Source organism: Podarcis pityusensis, assembly GCF_964106645.2.
Source record: "Podarcis pityusensis genome assembly, chromosome: 12".
Classification (NCBI taxonomy): domain Eukaryota; kingdom Metazoa; phylum Chordata; class Lepidosauria; order Squamata; family Lacertidae; genus Podarcis; species Podarcis pityusensis.
In genome coordinates, this window is record NC_138037.1 from 37,394,028 (window position 1) to 37,413,594 (window position 19,567).

The 19,567-nt window shown below is 40.9% G+C and overlaps 1 protein-coding gene across 1 annotated transcript in view; it reads right to left on the reverse strand.

The window, feature by feature from the left end:
- Positions 1–259: 259 nt before the first annotated feature.
- Positions 260–19,567, reverse strand: part of JAZF1 (JAZF zinc finger 1) — a 131,529-nt gene continuing 112,221 nt past the window's right edge. The window contains exons 4-5 of the mRNA XM_080975083.1: positions 4,432–4,601; positions 260–2,737 (exon numbers count right to left, since the gene is read on the reverse strand). Of these exons, the coding sequence (XP_080831209.1) occupies positions 2,561–2,737; positions 4,432–4,601 (347 nt within the window). The 3' untranslated portion in view covers positions 260–2,560. The remainder of the gene's footprint in view (positions 2,738–4,431; positions 4,602–19,567) is intronic.

The following is a 19,567-nucleotide window of genomic DNA, read 5'->3' on the forward strand; positions in this document are numbered from 1 at the left end:
CTAGAAAGAGAAGAGGAAATCTACAAACTTACAGCCTTATGACTATAATAAAAACCAGCCCTGATGGAGATTTTTGCAAGCCTGCCCACCTGACTGATTCAGTTAGTGCCACCAGCTTTAACAGCAACCGTATCATCCGATGCCGTTACTGTTTTACCACTATCTCAGTCTTGTTAAACTGCAAATCTATTGTATGATTTGGGTAATGTACAGCATGCTCTTTACAGATCAAAGCAATGAAAGATAATGAAGCAGCATCTAATTTTTTTCCTGGGTCGGAGGCAATTTATTAAATGTGGTTCAATGTACATTATAAGCAGCTTTAATGGAAAGAAAATGGTATGCACTTTGTGGTGCTTAGTTCTAAAACAAACCTCTTGTGACTTCCAAACTTAATGAACTTTGTCCCCAACAAAATATAGGAAAATATAATTTAAAGCACATTATCACAGACACAGTACAATACATTCACTATACACAGTATAACAAAATAGTCCCATTTTTACCTGTTTTAATACTGTCACACTGACTAGGTAAATAGCAAGTTGATTGTAATAGTGGGAAAGGGAATGACATGCAACATTTTGCTTATCTGTTCAGTAGGGTTAGCCTGCCTTCATTTACTGAGAGCAGAGCGAAATGACACTGAAGTAAAACATTAGATACTGTGTAGTAGAGCTTTGAGTGCAAGCAATAGATTCTTATGTCTGGGTCAACCATTACACCAGTCTTTCCCAACCTGGTGCTCTCTGGGTGATTTTGATTACAACACCCATTGGTCTCTGGCTGAGGGCAGGTGCAGTTCAAAACATCTACAGAGCACCTGGTTGCAGAAGGCTGCTTTACATGGGCTATAGAATGTACTTTTCTGAATATGGTTGAGGGTGGTTTGTTTTTAAAGAGGCTTTGTTTGAAATTCTTTTTGACCCTCATTATGAGAGATTCAGAAGTTCTGAAAAATATTTTTAAATTAAAGATTGAGGGGCAAGGGCTTATTTGTTCTAAAAGAATGAAGACTTGCATTTCCCATGTAATATACATATATAAATACTTAAGTACACAGAAGAGGATTACCTTTAAAACTTAGGTTTTTCTCATGAGGGCGACAACCTCTCAGTTTTAATAACGTAGGGTTGTATCCAACTGGCATAGTTGGAGTAGACGCAATGGAATGAGGGATGTAAGTTGCTTATGACTAAAGTGAATTGGGGTCATTGGGTCTACTCCAAGTTTGACATAAGTGGATACAATCTGTAGCTTTGCATACTACCTAAACTGCTAACTTTCACTTACACAAGAGGACAATAATGAAGGCAGGAGAGCATCAAATAAACAAAGCATTCAGGTATGGTCCAGACACAAGTATCTCTTTGATCTATCATCTATCAGATCTATCATCGAGTACCTGATTCAAGAAGCACTTCATTTCAGTAAGGCTCATGATGTCTCATAGTTCAGAAATAAACTTTTAATGCTAAACTTGTGGAATGCAACAACCCACAGTAAGTTAGTTAGAAAATATATATTATATATACAAAAATCTGAAGGTACAATGTAAATGGAACTTGAAACTCCCTTAACACAAATAATGTACCTCATTAAAACATCCTAGAATTTTTTATTTGCAACCACTGGTCCATACTAGTACAGGGGTTGCAAGAGTTGGCAATACATAAAACATTTAAATTTGTTGGCAATCGAGAACTACAAAGTGCTTTAAGAACTTCATCTAAGATGAAGGTAATTTCTCCCTCACAAATTTGCACTTTATTTCCAAATGTCTTCTAGTAGTAGATATTAAAGAAGAACGAGACCAGGAGAACTTGGTCTTCTGGAATTATGGTGGGTCTTTTAACATTATATAGCATCCTTTACAGACAGGAGTAGGAATTCTAATGCTAGAATGAATGGTTTACTAGTTCAAATGCAAAGATTTTCAGCATTTCAGAGAGCTAAAGAATTTGCAAGGTATTATAAAATACAGCAAGCACACCTTTTATGTATGTTATCTGAGTATGAAAATATTTTTAGCATATGTTAAACATTCTCTTATTTATAATTCCAATACCTAAAACCTTCCTATCCCACAGATATCTCTATTACATAAGGCATATTAACCAGGTGGATAATGGGGAATTGTTTTGGTTTTGCAAGCACATGGGAACTGATGTGTCGAATTTCTTCAATCACATTACAATCTTGAAGTTCTCAGTGCCAAGCTTTCCTCCTCCCCTTCCCCATTCTTAGTTTAACACTGCAGAGCAACTAAATATACAGCATACCCTAATTCTCCTTTTGGGGGGAGGGAAATACTTCAGAAAACCTGTAGCTTTTAGCACCTTTATATCAAACTAACGTATATGGGCATGATGATTACATGTGCAAATGTACAAAATCATTAACTCTACAAAGATACATCATTCCAAAATTACAGAAAAAATTGTAAAGCATGCAATTTAAATTCTTTACGGGGTTGCTCAGTGCTTCCCCAGAGAAGGTGGCTGTCTTCAAAATCAGCAACTGCTGGTGAGGATTCCTTGGCACATATGTGACCAGCATGTTATTGCTGCATCTTTCTGATAATCTCAGCAGACACTGGTGGGTGGAAATTGATTGTATGGTGCCGCAGACCCTGAGCTGTCTTGTAACTCTTCCCACAACGACATTTGAATGGCTTCCGCACACGTATCTGTGTTCTGTGGCCATTCTTGGCATGATATTTTATACCGTTCACATTCTGTAGGAGGAGGAGGGAGGAGGAGTATAGACTTTTAAGCTGTTCTATCTTAAGTGGTCTAAGCAATAACTCTGGTTTTCAGAGTGTAAGTGTATAGTTTAGATTATAATTATATACCATTTAAGGAATAGAATTCAGCTACCAATCTAAATATATGGAAGCATGACTAGGGCAGCTTCGTCCACCGTCTCAGATGGGATCATGAAATGTTCACATTTGCTACAAGTTCATTTCTTCAGTGTGTCATGCTTTATGCCCATTTGTTCTCTCATGAGGCCAGAGTGGCAAATGCAGTCGGGGTATATACCTAGGAAATGCTCAGCTACACTACAGGTAACATCAAGAGGCAGAAATCACACCAACCTTCACAGAAGGACAGACCCAAAGCAAATAGCCCATTCAAGCAATAGTTGAAGCACTGCTAGATCATTTTTATATTACTTTTCAAGAGCACTTAACCATCCGGCTGCTGCCATAAAGCTCTACTACCAAAATAAAAGTACATTTCAATCCTATGCATGTCTACTTAGAAATAAGTCTCAATGAGTTCAAGGTAAGTGGATATAGGATTGCAGCCTTATTAAATGGAAACAGCTTTCTCAACTGGGGGTGCAGAAAAATGAACTTATACATAAGCCCAGTGATTTCTGCATTCCTCTGTTACCCCTGTTTTATACCACGTTTTCATGTTAGATTAAAGATGTGGTTTATCTTTCTGCATTCTTTAAATTTTAAATTTCCAAGCACTAAGTGTGAATTTCTTTATGGAAGAAACAAGTAGAATAAATGCAGAAGATTTTTTGGGGGGGGGCAGGGGGCAAAGAAAAGCTTCATGAAAAAAATATGAAAACATACATGAGGTCTTTTATGTATGTTGGCAAATCGGAAAGCAGTATTAGCCATGAATTAGCACGTGTTTTCTCTTCTGGTAGCGCACTTTGTGAGTCAACAACTTGCTGACTGCTTGTCCTTACATTCATGGTGCACAACCTAGCTTAGGTAGCCAACATTGTGCACTCTAAGACCACCCTTGATCTTGCGGTCCCATTGGCTGAATGAAGCTGATGGGAGCTGGAGACCAGCACATTTGGCTACCTGTGGCTCAGACAGTACTCATGGATTTTTGATGAACAACAGAGTGCAGATGATAAAGTTACCTTGATTTAAAGACTTCTTAGACATTTCCCCCCTCTTAAGACAGTGGTTCCCAACTGTTGGTCTGTATAACCCACCCAGGGTATCTGTGGCACATAACAAAAGCTACCATAGAGATATCAAAAAATTTCAAAACGAGAGGGTCCATGGCTTGGCTTTTGAAAAACGGGAGCCTCAGTACTTAGCTATTTGGGAAGCACTGCTCGGGGGGGGGGGGAACACCTTTGATTTCCTCAATGTTTTCTGTATTTTCAGGTGTCTCACATTTTCAGGTGAATGCTTTGTTCTTCAACATCTGGGGCAGTTTCCCAAACGTGGGTCTCCAGCTGTTTTTGGACTACAGTTCCCATCATTCCTGACCACTGGCCCTGCTAGCTAGGTATGATGGGAGTTGTGGTCCAAAAGCAGCAGGAGACCCAAGTTTGGGAAACCCTGATCTAAGGCTTTAGTGGTATATAGATTAGAATGAAATCCAGTGAAAAATAAGACACCTGCTTTCAAAGGGAAGGATCTCGACAATGCAGAAATAGCACACTTACCTTATATCGCTTTTTACAGCCAGGGACAGGACAAGCAAAGGGTTTTTCGTCTCCTCCATTCATACACATGGAACTTAGGATAGCTTCAGAGCTGATGGCACTTTCTGTAGTCCAGGACTCATCGCTGTCTGAATCTTCATAGTCTACTTCCTCCTCATCATACTCACTTCCTAAGAAGACAGAGCAGCGAAACAAAATAAAAAATGGGTTCAAATAAACTATAGCCGCAAGTTTCATATTTATGAGTATCCTCCAACCATTCGTTGCCTCATCTATTGCCATCCTAAGTTATATTACTAGGAGACTGGTACTTTTAATTACAAAAAATGTTTCCCATCATAGCTAGAACTTGGTAAGACACATAATGCTTCATTTGTTTAATAATTGCTGCTAACATATTACATAAACAGCTTTAGCTAGCTTCATTCTAAATATTAATCGGCAGAGCTATTTTATTGTCAGACAACCAGGGAACAGGAGGGGAGCAAGATGGAATTGCATGCTCTGCCCCCCCCATCCCTGGCCTCAAAAACCAAAGCAGATTTTTAAGGCTTTTCCTTTACACAGTAAAACACTTGAATGGCATAATTCTCTAGATCATAAACAGTGTAAAATAATATGTTGACAAGTCTTAATACATTTACTAGCCCTCTGGAATTAATAGAAATTATAGCACGACATTAATAAGAATTATACTGTAGCAATTACAGCTGTGAAACTCACTCCCCCAGGTGTGAGGATAAATTGCATTGTGTGCTGCCCTAATACAGCATTATGTTCCAGATAAACTGCAGCAGCCTTTGGAGGACCACGTGGCAAGCTTTTTAATTTTATTTTTTAAAGTTGCAATAAATATTAATAAGACTCTCTGTGTGGCACACATTAAAGGGAGAAGGAGAGTAACTGAGAAGGCAGAGTTTCAGTAGCCACAGTAAGTACATGAAACAAGGAGCAGTCATAAAACACAAGGGGGGGGGGCAGAAAAGTAAAACCCTCTCTCAAAAGGCTTGTTGCAGGCTTGGCAAGGGCTAATGTTGACATTGCAGGATGTTTCTGCCCTTGGCTGAGTCATGCATTTTGCTCAAGCTTCAAGCCTTTCAGTCATTTCAAAGCAAAACCAACAGTCAATAGCTCTCCTGCGACCTATATTTTCTCAGTAGACCCATGGCAGATGGATAACTAGATCTGGTCCAACACAGGCATAATACAGTGGGTCCTAGCAAACCATGGTCTGCAAACCAGAAGCCCAAGTTCAGAGCCCATATTCCCTTCCATTATGGGATTGATTCTCGCTTCTCTTTCCTTGTCAGCATTTAGAGTCAAATATGCACTCTAACATTTCCCAAACTTGGGTCTCCAGCTGCTTTGGGACTGCAGTTTCCATCATCCCTGACTACTGATCCTGCTAGCTAGGGATGATGGGAGTTGTAGTATCAAAACAGCTGGAGACCAAAATTTGGGAAGCCCTGTGATGGTAAACTTGATTAATGCCAGTCTGGTCCCCTCTGCAAATCCACTACAAACTCTGGGTTGAAATTTTGGTTTACAGGGGAGACGATTAGCATTGATGCATCACATAGCTCCTGTATGCGTGGGCTTTCCTTTTTATTTTAATAGAACGATCTGATTCACATGCATCACTTGTGTGGATTGAATTGCAATTAAGAAGGAAGTTCTTGGAGACAGCGAGACTCCTGCAGGGGCAACTGGTTGGACTACATATTTCCATCAGCCCCAAGAGAATGGCTAGTGGTTAACATCTGGAGACACCAATCATGTTGGCCAACTCTGGACCATTGTTGTATGTTCAAGTTTCCATAGTTCTAAGTCATCTCTGCGTGGGGAAGCTTATCAGGAGATAGTTTCCCAGAAATGAATTTAAGATTGAGGAACGAGAGGAAATTCGAAGGCCATACTACTGCTAACATGATTTTGTCTTTTAAGAGATTCTTCTTTCTGCCTCGAGTATTTTGCAATGCGACTTGGAATCCTGTCAAACATGCAGCAACATGCAAACAAAGCTTTAAGAATATTAATGGCTATTAACATTTGAGAAGATTAATCCATTAAATGATTCATCTCTCTTTAGGATTTGTGTTCACAACGACATTCAAGGATATAAATTTCTCCCTGTTGTTTACACAGGCCTGGAAACAAGGGATGTTTTAGCCACAGGCCTACTCATTACTCGTGGTGCCCATTCACTGATTTGTGTGTTCAACCAGTAGAGAGAAAGTTCATTGTTTATATGGCCCACCTGAAAAATGAGGGAACCAGCATTCCTCAAGTACATGCAACCTTTTCACCAAATACAGTGTGACGTTCACAATATTTCATAAAAGTCTGTTAATTACATATAGCTAGTATATTCACATTGGCCATGTCCTTATGTTAATTTCCAGTTTCCACACCCTACTGTCTGTTGGAACCCATTGTCCTCCCTGCCTTGGAGGAAATAATTCCATCTTTTTTGGGTTGGGGGGAAGAGTCTTTTCCACCAGAGACAGGAAGTCAGTTGCAGCATCAGGTGTATAAACAAATCTAAATCTACCAGCTGGTACTTACTGCTGATGGGAAGCTTGCTTGTGACATACTGAAGGGGAAGTTCACTTTGGCCGAGAGACACATTTTTTGGTCTCTGCTCTTTATTTTATTTTTTTGCAATAATAAAACGGGAAATGAACAACAACAAAAAGCCAACACCTACTTGCCAAGTCAAACCCAGCACTCTCTGACTCAGACTTGTAAAAGGCCGGTTGAAAAAAGAGAGACTTGCCCATCAACATTATGGTTTGCCTTCCCTGCCAACATCTGGATGTTCTGCTGGCTAGAACCTCCCTTATGAGGAGTCGCTGCTGTTGGAACATACGTATTAATGGCCTCAAATCATTTCTGGTAATGCTCACCGGGGACCAAATCCAAGTAGACTTCAAAGGCGTTTCAACGCAAGAAAAATCGCGCCTCTAATTTTCAAAATTAGATGTCTCACATTTTGTGGGAAGTGGGCATATGTTGATATAAATACACATGTTCTGGAAAGGTGTTAGATAAATATATGCTCACTGGCCACAATCCAAAGAGCTACTTAGGCTCCTACAGTACTGCAGCGGAAGATTCTACTCTCCAAACTCCCACCTCCACTTTGAATAGCCCTGTGCCATATCACAACTTGGTTTTTGTAACTGACTTCAAAAGCAGTTTGCCATGCTGCTGGGGGAAAACAAGTCATAAGCTCTCACCTTCACCTGCTATCAAAACTTGCTTCGATGTTCTTCACATCCTGCCCACCCCCCATTTAAAATCCGCTCTAGTTGTGTAACTAAGTTATGCAAACCTTCCTTTCTCAGTTGTTCTGACCACACTACTTCCTTTCATTCTGCAAAGATGGCTTTTACCACTGGAGAATTCAAGCTTCTTGCTATTTCTTTCATAAGTGTTAACTCCATTTTGGCCTTTGCTTCTCTGTTTCGCTTTGGAATTTTTGGAACTTAACTTCCAAATAAGCATGCCTACGACTGCAGTCTTCTCGTGAAACTAATTTCCTGCAAACTCAAATGATCTCTCATAAAAAGCACAACTCGGTTCATACTTTGTGTGGCACTTGTAGCTTCATAAAAAAAAGTTTTATGGGAGTACTTATTTTAAGACAACTAATATATGGCTATTGTAACTGCTACTTGAAATAAAATGGGGTAAATTTGTTTTACGATGGCAATTTCTAAGTAATACTAATTTACTGATCTCCCCCATATACACTCACCATATTTATTTATTATAGATAATATATTCACCTAAGCAAACATCAGGTGGTAAAGCATATTCAGTTTTACAGAATGAAACACTGTTCAGAAGAGCATTGCTGGAGACCGAGAGGACAAACATTTCTCTAAAGCGAAAAAGTGTGGCTTCTGCTCACCTGCTTGGCAAAGGAGATTATATACATATAAGTTGCACAGATTTCTCTCTTCTTTGCCATCATTCTCTCTATACAAGCGGTACATGGGTATTAGACAACTCACTAATTCTACAGCGGATATTTGGTTCCAGGGTGGTTTAGAAAATCAAAGTATCAAAAAACAATAGAACCACATCATTTTTTAAAAAAAAATGAGCGGAGAAAAACAGCAGACAGCAAGGAATGTTTTAAAAGTTTGAGAGAATAAACAAGGGCTCAGCTGACATCTAAAAGAAAAGGAAAATTTGTGGCAGACAATTGTTCCTGGAAGGGTATCGGTCATCTGCTTCACTGCTAACAAGGAAAAGAACACAGAGCAGCCTTGAATGATATGGGAGAAGACACTCCTTCAGGTACTTGGGTCCCAAACCATTGAGGGCTTTAAATGTCAATACTAGCACTTCAGATTGGGCTTGGAAGCAGAAAGACTGTCAGTGGAGCTCTTTTAATACTGGTGAGATTTGATCCAATTATGCTGTGCCAGTTATAATTCTGGCAGTTTTATTCTGTGCCACCTGAATCTTCCAGACTTTGGCCCTGTCCTGCAGAGACTTCAACTGAAGAACCAATCAAAGCTGGTAATAGGGCACTCTGTGCCACCACAGCTGCTTCTGTTGGCACATGAACATTGAAATACATGAATACTTGGGCAAAAAGTTTGCCCCTCAGCTGCAGAAGATTGACCTAGAGGTCACCAGAATAATGCAATATCTAGTCTTTAAAGCAGGGGAGTTTTATGACTCGAAATGGTGACTAAGTAGTAAAAAGAAAAACAGATCAGGTATGACTGTAGAGAAAACACATTCTTTTGAAAGTACTTGTTGAGCAGAAGTTCTTTGTGGAGAATACCTTGGTTTTAAACCCAGTAGGCTATTAAGGGTTTCCCCTATCACCAGTAGGCAGCCAGCTTATTAGAAGAAGCAGAACACAAATGTTTGATAATTGCATAATGCCTGCCCACAGAAGTCTAATACTATCCTTATTCACTTTGATGGAGAAATCTATTTGCTGCAACAAAACTGAGACTGGATTCTAAATCTAAACAGTCTAAGTCAAAGTAGAAGCAATTTTCAGGAAAGGTGTGTTTGAAGTACAAACTTTCCACAGTTTGGAAATCTATGGCCACGTCATAAGCTGAACTCTAAACCTCTTTGAATTCAGGCCTTCCCTAAGGGGTTTTCTGCTGCAGTCAACTATTCACACCATTTCCCCCAACCTTCCACAGCAAATTTACCCTTTCAAGTAGTGAGGGAAGCTGTGATGAAGAAGGCTTTCTGGAGACAGGAGTTAGGAGATGTCTTGAAGGTCTCATTCTTAAGCCCTAAGTGTTCCCTGAGCATTCTCAGCATTGTATTTTTCTTGCCAAGGCACATGAGAAGTTTCTCAAAATTATCTCAGACCTGTTTTCAAGAAAGCTCAGAAAAACGGAGTCAGTTGCAAGGTAAGCCAGGTTGACCATCACTAGTCCAAACACAGACACACAAATCTTGAAACAGTGTAGATGATCCCAGTGCCCCATACCCAATCCTGCAAAACTTGGTTATGTGTTGGGTCTCCCCTTCCTCCACCACTCTATCATAGCAGCACTCCTGCCTTCCTCGTCTCATTCCATAAACACACTCTTCCACTATGGGACTGATTAGGTTGCCTAATAAATTCATTCCATTTTTTTAAAAAAATGCAGGAATACAAGCTGGTGCAAAATATCTGAACCCTCTGGAGCAGATTTGGAGGGGAAGTGCAGCGGTTGCAGAGTGGAATCCTTGTCCCAAATTCCCTTCCCACTATTCTGCTGGTGGTTGCCTTCCATCAGCCAACCAACATCAACTGCATCCAACCTGCAACATTTATTGTATCTGAGAGGTAATTTTGCTACTGCCAAGGCAACATTCAACATGTCGCGCTACATACACTGCTACAATTTCCACTGATCGTAAAAAAGCAAACAAAAAACAGGCGACACTAAAACATGCATATAAAGTACTGATTCTAGAGAAAAGAAAACAGTCACAGTACATACACAATACATATGTTCTGTCTACTGGGTTTGATCTCGACACATGCAGCCTGGGTGCTGCAGAGGTGCTAAAAGCACACTGCTACCATTTCAACACACAATGTGCTCTTGACATTTTAAGGGCACGGTGTGCTCATAGTCTCAGGAAGTTATTTTGCATTCTCATATAAACATTTCCCTCCCCCTACCTTGTTTTCTACAAAAAAGACCTTTCAGAAAGGGTAAAGGGCCTTTGGTTTTTATACGCAATGCAGGAAAACATTATCAACCCAGCCTTGCAATGCTTTAAAACATTCTCAAGCAGCGTCCCTACAGCTTCATTTAAACAAATGCCATCTATTAGCCACTTCCAGCATAGACTTCCTGCAATTAAATAGCAATGTTTTACAGTGCAACTTCTTTTTTTAAAAAGATAATTAAAATAAAAGAGCAAATAAAGGAATAAATAAACCCAAGCAGGTCCCTCCCGCCAAAGGTTTATCCTGCAAATTAACTCAGACATAATAAAATTTTCTGGCTGGGGCACAGGCAACAAGAGCAGCTACACCACTGAAAGGGGAAAAATGAAGTCGAGCCTTTTCCATTCTCAGTCACTGCAGTGCTAATTGAACACTAGCAAATTATTTCAAAGATCTTTCTGCAAGCCCTCAAGGAAGAATGGACAATTGGAACTACAGGGCAGAAAGACAGTGCATTTAAATGCAAATAAAGCATTCATAAGAGATGCTATTTTGGGTCTGCATTCTTAAGTTTAAAATACAAATCCAGGACAGCATTGCAGTCTTAAGGACTCGTCCGATGCACATGCTGGACTAGCAGTTTATTGTCTTTTTTTCACCCTTTTTCTTTTTAAAAGGAACGTTATCAGGAAACAGATTCATGCTTAAGATAAAGGAGGACAATAAAAAAGCACCTACGTAAATGAACGACAGTTTATGTGTTACAAAGATACATTCCAGACCTGTTTTATAACAATAGATTTAAACGTGCTTTATGGCTGTACAAGAGCCATCCAGCCATTTACAGTAGAGGCAATAAAATGTCTCGTCCACATTGCACTCATCTGTGGGGCCTGGGATATGGTTTGCATTTATTTTGGAGGTAGGGCTGACTAAATTACAGCAAGAGTTAAATATGGCCTTGTTGATCAACCTGAGCTTTACAAACCCTATTGTTGGGGCCCGATTTTAAGAACCGAAGTCATCTTGCTTCAAATTGCAAGCCTGACCTTGCAGGCTGCTAGACTTATGGCTAAACCGCCGTTTGGAAATCGGCTGACGGTGATTATCAGGGGCAGAAAAACGGGGATTGGTTTGGAAATACCAGCTAGGTGTAACTTGCAGCATAGGATGCTTATGAAAAGAAATGCAAGGGATTTGGGAGCCTGAGATGGTACCAGTTTGGTAACAAGGAATCTCAAGGGCTTCTTTTCTGGGTCATTGGGCAGATGAGCGTTGCTAAGAATGTGGTCTTGTTTGATTTTTCATTTAATTGTGTTTGATATCCTAACATGGCACCAATCAGTAGTTCATTGGCCCAGTTGATAACAAAGGAACCCATGCCAGTTCACCTCTCTGTATCACTGTTAGCGTTCTTCCCCCTAAAGTGGTTTGTGTGCTTCACTGACAAAGGGCAATCTTCTGAACTAGGAGCCTGGTCCACACACCTCTGATGTGTTTTTAATATGCATAACAATTACATTAAAAATAATAATTTCCATGTGGGATCACAACCCAGTTACTTTAAAGAGCAGTTTTTTGTGTTAAGACTTTTAGACCTTGCTCACCAAAGTCCTTTCCCTGTATGAGCAGGCATGGAAGTGAATCCTATGATTTCTATAGCAGAGCAAACAAGCTAAAGTTGGACAACTACCAATATGCTGATAAACCATTACATTATCCAGATTATGGTTATCAGAAAGGAACGAGCTGGTACACCATGTCAGCTGTGTTTGTAGGGCAAAGTATAAATAAACTTACAAAGAAACATGGAGTGTAAGGAAATAGACTGTGCAAGTGGAAGTTGTTCCACCTGTGCAATGACTTCATGGGGTTCAGTCCTTAGTCTTTAGGTGTCCCTGGACTCTTTCTTATTTTCTTGGCAAGAGGCTAGCACAACTATCCTTTTTAGAATATGTGCACTACCAGGCACATGAAATCAATGGGAATTGCTTCTACTGGGAGCATCCGAGCTTCTTGTAGCTTGGCAGGCATAAGACGCTACACATAGCTTTTTAAGAAAAGGATGCCTACCAACCAACCAAGTAGTAGTAGTAGTAGTAGTAGTGAAAAAATGGTTAGAACTGGAATGCCAGCCTTTCATTTTTCACACATCTGAAACATAGCACCTACACAGTTATAGAAGAAGTCAATGCACTAAACTAAATGATCTTACCACCAGGTTTTCACTGATCACAAAATGAGACCTTTTAAATACTTTATGAATATGAACTAGTGCTGTTTGATCTGCGTTTTTCCAACACCGAGGCACTTCATTGCACCAATACATTAATTGGCTTTCTTTTTTATCCTAAAACACATTGTAGTATCATTTACGATGGCTGGATGTTGAAATCTGTATTGGATTAAAATGGACAAAACACTGGCTGTTCATACACTGCTGGGCCAGGTTCTAGGTCTTGTATACCTTAAAGGATACTTTAAAGACCACCTGAGCCCTTATATCCCAATACACTAACTGAGATCAACCAGAATGCATTGGATTGAAATAGACAAAAGATACTGATACAGACTTTTGTGCTGGTACGTGCTGCTAAATTATACAGAGCTAAAAGGCTTATCTTGATACTAGAGATAGACTGAAGTGGACTTTAAAGTACACAGAGAGAAAACTTTGGCTACTGTGCTAATATGTTATTACATTGTTCACAGCTGATGTTCTTAATCTTACCTGTTGCAGCAACTGTAAATAATGCACACTAGACAAACAGTATACAGTGGTACCTCGGGTTAAGTACTTAATTCGTTCCGGAGGTCCGTTCTTAACCTGAAACTGTTATTGACCTGAAGAACCACTTTAGCTAATGGGGCCTCCCGCTGCCGCTGCGCTGCCAGAGCATGATTTCTGTTCTCATCCTGAAGCAAAGTTCTTAACCCGAGGTACTATTTCTGGGTTAGCAGAGTCTGTAACTTGCAGCATATGTAACCTGAAGTGTATGTAACCCGAGGTACCACTGTAATGGAAATGGCACATAGCAACAGTGCTATTTTATGGAAAGAAAAAGTAAAACACAACAACAGTGGACCACACCTTTCTAGGCACCCCGGCAACATGTATACGTCTTCCATAAGGGCTACATCAGCGGTTCTGCTGCATGGAGGTATATACATGCTTGAAAGGCACCTTAAGACGAAAGGCCATATTTCTGCTGCAGCTTTGTAGAATGGAAATCACAACGAGCGATGACTTTATGAGCTTGGTCTAGACAAGAGGGTTACTCTTTGGTGAAATTGCTCCTTGGGGAGGTTACTGTGAAAATTCCCATACAACTAATTACCAAGCCACTGGGGTTTGCTACTGAAAAAAGGATTTGGCTTTGAGAAAGGAAGCCTGCAATGCAGCAACTCTTGTCATCATGTCCAGATTTTACTTCAGTGGCACAGCAAGGATACTATGAACGAGGGAAAGGGAAACAACAGTAAAGAACAATAAAAAGCCAGGATTAAATAAGAAAATGGCCTCAGGCGGAGTAGATAAGAAGGGAAGGTTATGTTCTTGTAATTGTTTGATGCAGTGCTTCCTCCAACTACCTTCCTACAAAGTTAGATTTCACACAGCCGGCAGGGAGCCCACCTACCAGGTGGCAGGAAACCTAAAATCCCAGAATCACAGGAGGCTTACACAGAGCCAGGCTCAGCACACATGTTGTCCATCAGTGCTTTAATATATTAACAGAATTAGGTGAGATCCATCAATGGCATTACAATAACAACAAAATCTAACAAATGGATTATGTCAGGAAAACAACAAAAGGATGACCAACCACGTCTATTTTAACTCTGAACCATTCTGCCCCCCGCCCCCGCTGCTCTCTAACCATTAAAAGTATTTAATTAATTTGAAGTCCACACAAAGAGAGAGGCTTAGAATTCATTCACTTTGAAGCATGGAAGGAAATGTGAAGAACATTTATCATGCAAGTTTCACACCTTCTGTCCAGCTCAAATCCTATTACAGTGGTATCTTGGTTTACAAACTTAATCCGTTCTGGAAGTCTGTTCTTAAACCAAAGCATTATTAAACAAGGCGTGCTTTCCCATAGCAGCGGGGGACTCAATTTACAAATGGAACACACTCAACAGGAAGCGAAACATGTTCCACCAGTGTGGTGTAGTGGTTAAGAGCGGTAGTCACGTAATCTGGGGAACCGGGTTCGCGTCTCCGCTCCTCCACCTGCAGCTGCTGGGTGACCTTGGGCTAGTCACACTTCTTTGAAGTCTCTCAGCCCCACTCACCTCACAGAGTGTTTGTTGTGGGGGAGGAAGGGAAAGGAGAATGTTAGCCGCTTTGAGACTCCTTAAAGGGAGTGAAAGGCGGGATATCAAATCCAAACTCTTCTTCTTCTTCTTCTTATTCCAAGGCAAAGTTCACAAACCAAAACACCTACTTCTGGGTTTGCAGCGTTCTTAATCCAAGTTGTTCATAAACTAAGCTGTTCTTAAACCAAGGTACCACTGTATGGGGAGAGAAAGGGGTTTTGAAGCCCCTTCCCATATTACTCTTCAAGAAGCACTCACCAGTCATTTGTGTATGTGCAAATGCAGTCTGGCCAGAGGAGCTGATCCCTTTTTAATCTCCCCATCAGCACAGCTTATGGATCTATTTAGTGGAGGTGGTTAGGGCTGGGTGATATATTGATATCTTGTGATATTGGCAGTGCTTTTCCCCCCGTAAAAAAATGTTTGGGGTACTTTCATTTTGACTCAAGAAAATCACCATGTTATAGTTCAAATCCAGAAAAACAAATACAGTAAATGGTCAAAAGTACAAAGATTCACAAAATGTTTAGGGGTATGCGTTCCCCTGTGTCCCCCAGAAAAACAACAACGCTGGATATTGGTTTCATAATTTTTGACACGTGTGTGCTATGCAAAAATCGAAATGTGGGGGAAACCATGAGGCCAGATACTGCTTCTCTCGATTCCTGCAGCCCCTGTTAACCTTCGTGCCCCCAGCCACTACCCAAAGCTGTGGGACCAGGCCTGAGGGCAGTCAGTCCCACATAAAGTGAAACATGAATTGTGGAAATAAGACAGAGCACCTTCCAGAAATTTAGAATCCTTGAACTGTGATAAGTCCTCTTCGGAAGGGAGTTGTTGCCATGGGTGTTATGGGTATACGGGTATTTTAATGAACTGAAAAGAGTGAAAGATTATGAGTCATGAGTGTGTGTATGAACTTAAGAGTGCGTAGTTTTTGTTTGGGTTGCTATTTTGTTAATGTTGTCAGTATTGTTTTACAGATTATAACTGCTGTATTGATTTGCTAATCACATAATATGACTTTTGCTTTGGAATGTTTAGTGTATTTTTTTAGCTGTTGCTTTGCTAACAGTGATTTAAAGATTGCAACTGTTTCACTGGTGATTTGTTAATTATTCCATATGTTTTATGTTGTAATTGTGTTACTTTATTATGTTCTATCATGTTATTGTTATTTCTTGTTTGCAAGCCACTTTAGGATTCAGTTGAATGAAAAGCAGCATAGAAATATAATAAATCATATTAATCCTGCTTTCTGGGTAAAGCGCTCTCTCTCTCTCTGTGTGTGTGTGTAGAAAAGATGATAATATATTTTTGAGCCTCTGCGTATGGTAATAAGATGGATCCTCAAAGTTCCTAGTTTTAACAAGCGATAAAGAAAAACAACTTAATGAATCCAAATATTAAACTACCTGCCTTAGTTTTAGTGGACTTGCTTTCTGGGATAGATCCAGATTACGTTAGCTGTACTTAAGTCCCACTGAAATGAAGGTGACATAACTTAAATCTTACATTTTACAGTGGTACATTGGTTCTCAAACGCCTTGGAACTCAAACAACTTGGAACCCAGGAAGCAAGTGTTCCGGTTTGCGAACTTTTTCGGAAGCCAAATGTGCTCCATTTTGAGTGCCACACTTCTATTTTGAGTGTTACGCTGTGGTCTGTCTGTTTTTGCAATTTATTTTGTTTTTTGTGGCTCTTTTTGTTTTGTTTTTGTGACTGTGTGGAACCCAGTTCAGCTACTGATTGATTGATTGATTGTGTGACTGCAGTACAGTGTTTATTGCTTTCATTTTATGGATCAATGGTCTCGTTAGATAGTGAAATTCATGTTAAATTGCTGTTTTGGGGTTGTTTTTAAAAGTCTAGAATGGATTAATCCATTTTGCATTACTTTCTATGGGAAAGCATGCCTTGGTTTTGGAACGCTTTGGTTTTGGAACGGACTTCTGGAACAGATTAAGTCTGAGAACTAAGGTACCACTGTATATTGATTTCAATAGGGCCCAAGTTCAACTAACTTAGGCTGGATTCAAGTACCGCTGCATGTATATATATATATTTGAAATTATAACATTTTAGGTGATGTGTCTGTATTTTCTACATGAGCCAGGGAAGAGCACAACAGAGGTCCCTAGTCTATAAGGAATGTTCTGCGGTTTACATTTGAAACGAGAGGTTATGGTGCCTGCATGTTACACATACACTGACTAACCACATGCTTATTTTCAAAAGAATTCCTTTTGACTCATATAGGCAATCAGTTTTAATTTGCTTAGGGTAGCCAAATAATAGGCAAGCGGCTGCTTCTACCAGTGCAATTAAGAGTACGGACATGCAAAACATTTTCTCCCCCAAATCTAAACACCACTTTGTTAATTCACACTTTGCTATTTGGCACACTCCATAACTCACCTGTAAAAAAGTGGCAGCCAGCCCAGTCGTATGCGAAGATTAAATAAAAGAACTATTTAATGAAGTTTCATATTACTACTCTCTTATTACTGGTACAAATTGTTCTGTAGGAGAGCACCTAATTTAGTGAGCTAGCCCAAATTAAAAATAAACTCCGCTTTTTCAAGAAAATTAACATAGGGAGCTCATTTTTTAGATATATAAAAAACAGTACATGTCCAATAAGGCACTGCACTAACAAAGCCCTGAGCATTATGGCTCCGGCTGAGTGGAAGGACATATGTTTATGCTTATTTTAAGAACTTTATTTATGACACAAATGATTGGGAATAGTTTGCAGGGTAAAATAAATAATAATTTTGCAGCAAGAGAATGGAAATGCTGGCCTTATTTATTTTACTCTTCTAGCCCACCCAGTTCTTGAAGGTCAAGTCACAGATAGGGTTTTTCTGCGGTAGGTAAGCCACCATGCTTCCAAGATGAGAAACTGAGGCTGAAATACAGCAACTTAGCCAAAGCTAAATGTCTTCGCAACACACCCATCACAAGATCCAGGTGCATGTATTGCCTGTTCTGCCCACATTGTAAGCCGGAGACCAAAGCCCCCCCCCCCTTAAATATTGTGGCACGGAAAATCAGACCGAAAGGAGGTGGACCAAAAGCGCTTCTAAAGGACATTTAGAAAAGATATAGATGCTTTGACGGTGACAAGTGTCAAAGAGTTTGTTCCATAAATGCAAATGTCCATTTCCTGGGCGAGCTACTCAAGTAGGAATACAACTCCAGCCACTTTTAAAGGTAAAGGTACCCCTGCCCGTACGGGCCAGTCTTGCCAGACTCTAGGGTTGTGCGCTCATCTCACTCTAGAGGCCGGGAGCCAGCGCTGTCCGCAGACACTTCCGGGTCACGTGGCCAGCGTGACGAAGCTGCTCTAGCGAACCGGCACCAGAAGCAGCACACGGAAACGCCGTTTACCTTCCCGCTATAAAGCGGTACCTATTTATCTACTTGCACTTAAGGGTGCTTTCGAACTGCTAGGTGGGCAGGAACTGGGCAGGAACTGCTAGGTGGGCAGGAGCCACTTTTAGGCGCAGCTAATTTTCTGGATCCATTTCAATCTGTTTTCAGACCTGGTCTTGGCCTTGACAGATGCCCTCTAATAAGAGAAAGACAGTGGGGGGGGTGACCCTGCTAATACTCCTGGGTCAGCTTTTGATACCATCATAAACACAGTAGGCTGCTGGATTGGAAATAGAGGGCCTAGCTTTTTCTCTCTTATCAGGAAGGCTCAGGGGTGCCAACTTGGAATAAAATATTGGGCAGGGGGACAGGTGAGTCCAGCCCCACATAAATGATCACAAGATGCGGTGCACACATACTGTCAGGGACCGTGCTGTGGAGGATCCTGAATCTTCACAGGAGCAGTGGGACAGTATAGATTTGAAACAGCGGTATGCAGAGGGGCATAGTCCAGAAGACAGAAGCTGGGAAGAACCGGGTAGTGAACAGCTAGGAGAAGAAGGACTGGGAAAAAGAGAGCTAACAGACTCTCTCTCGCTGGAAAGCGTACACCCGCCCGGCCTAAGGTCACCACAAGCTGATAAGGCGGCAGCACACAAAGCAAAGTGGTTGCGAGACCAGGTTGCAAGACGCGGAAGTGACATGGATGACGAGGGGGGAAGTGGGTGGAATCCTTAACTGGGAGCACCTTTGTCCAAGGAATGGCTGCTTTGTTCTCTTGCTGTGCTCATTAAAATCTCTAAATGGTAGGAGACTGTTTTTGCTTTGTTCTGCTTAGGTAAAGGTAAAGGGACCCCTGACCATTAGGTCCAGTTGTGACCGACTCTGGGGTTGCGGCGCTCATCTCGCTTTATTGGCCAAGGAAGCCGGCATACAGCTGGTCATGTGGCCAGCATACCTAAGCCGCTTCTGGCGAACCAGAGCAGCGCACAGAAACACCGTTGACCTTCCCGCTGGAGCGGTACCTATTTATCTACTTGCACTTTGACGTGCTTTCGAACTGCTAGGTTGACAGGAGCAGGGACTGAACAACGGGAGCTCACCCCATTGCGGGGATTTGAACCACCAACCTTCTGATCAGCAAGTCCTAGGCTCTGTGGTTTAACCCACAGCGCCACCCACGTCCCTTTGTTCTACTTATCTACTGCCAAAAGAGGGGAGGAAACTAGTCCTTGAAGACTGACACACACCATTTGAATGGCAATGCCCATCAACTGGGGGAGCAG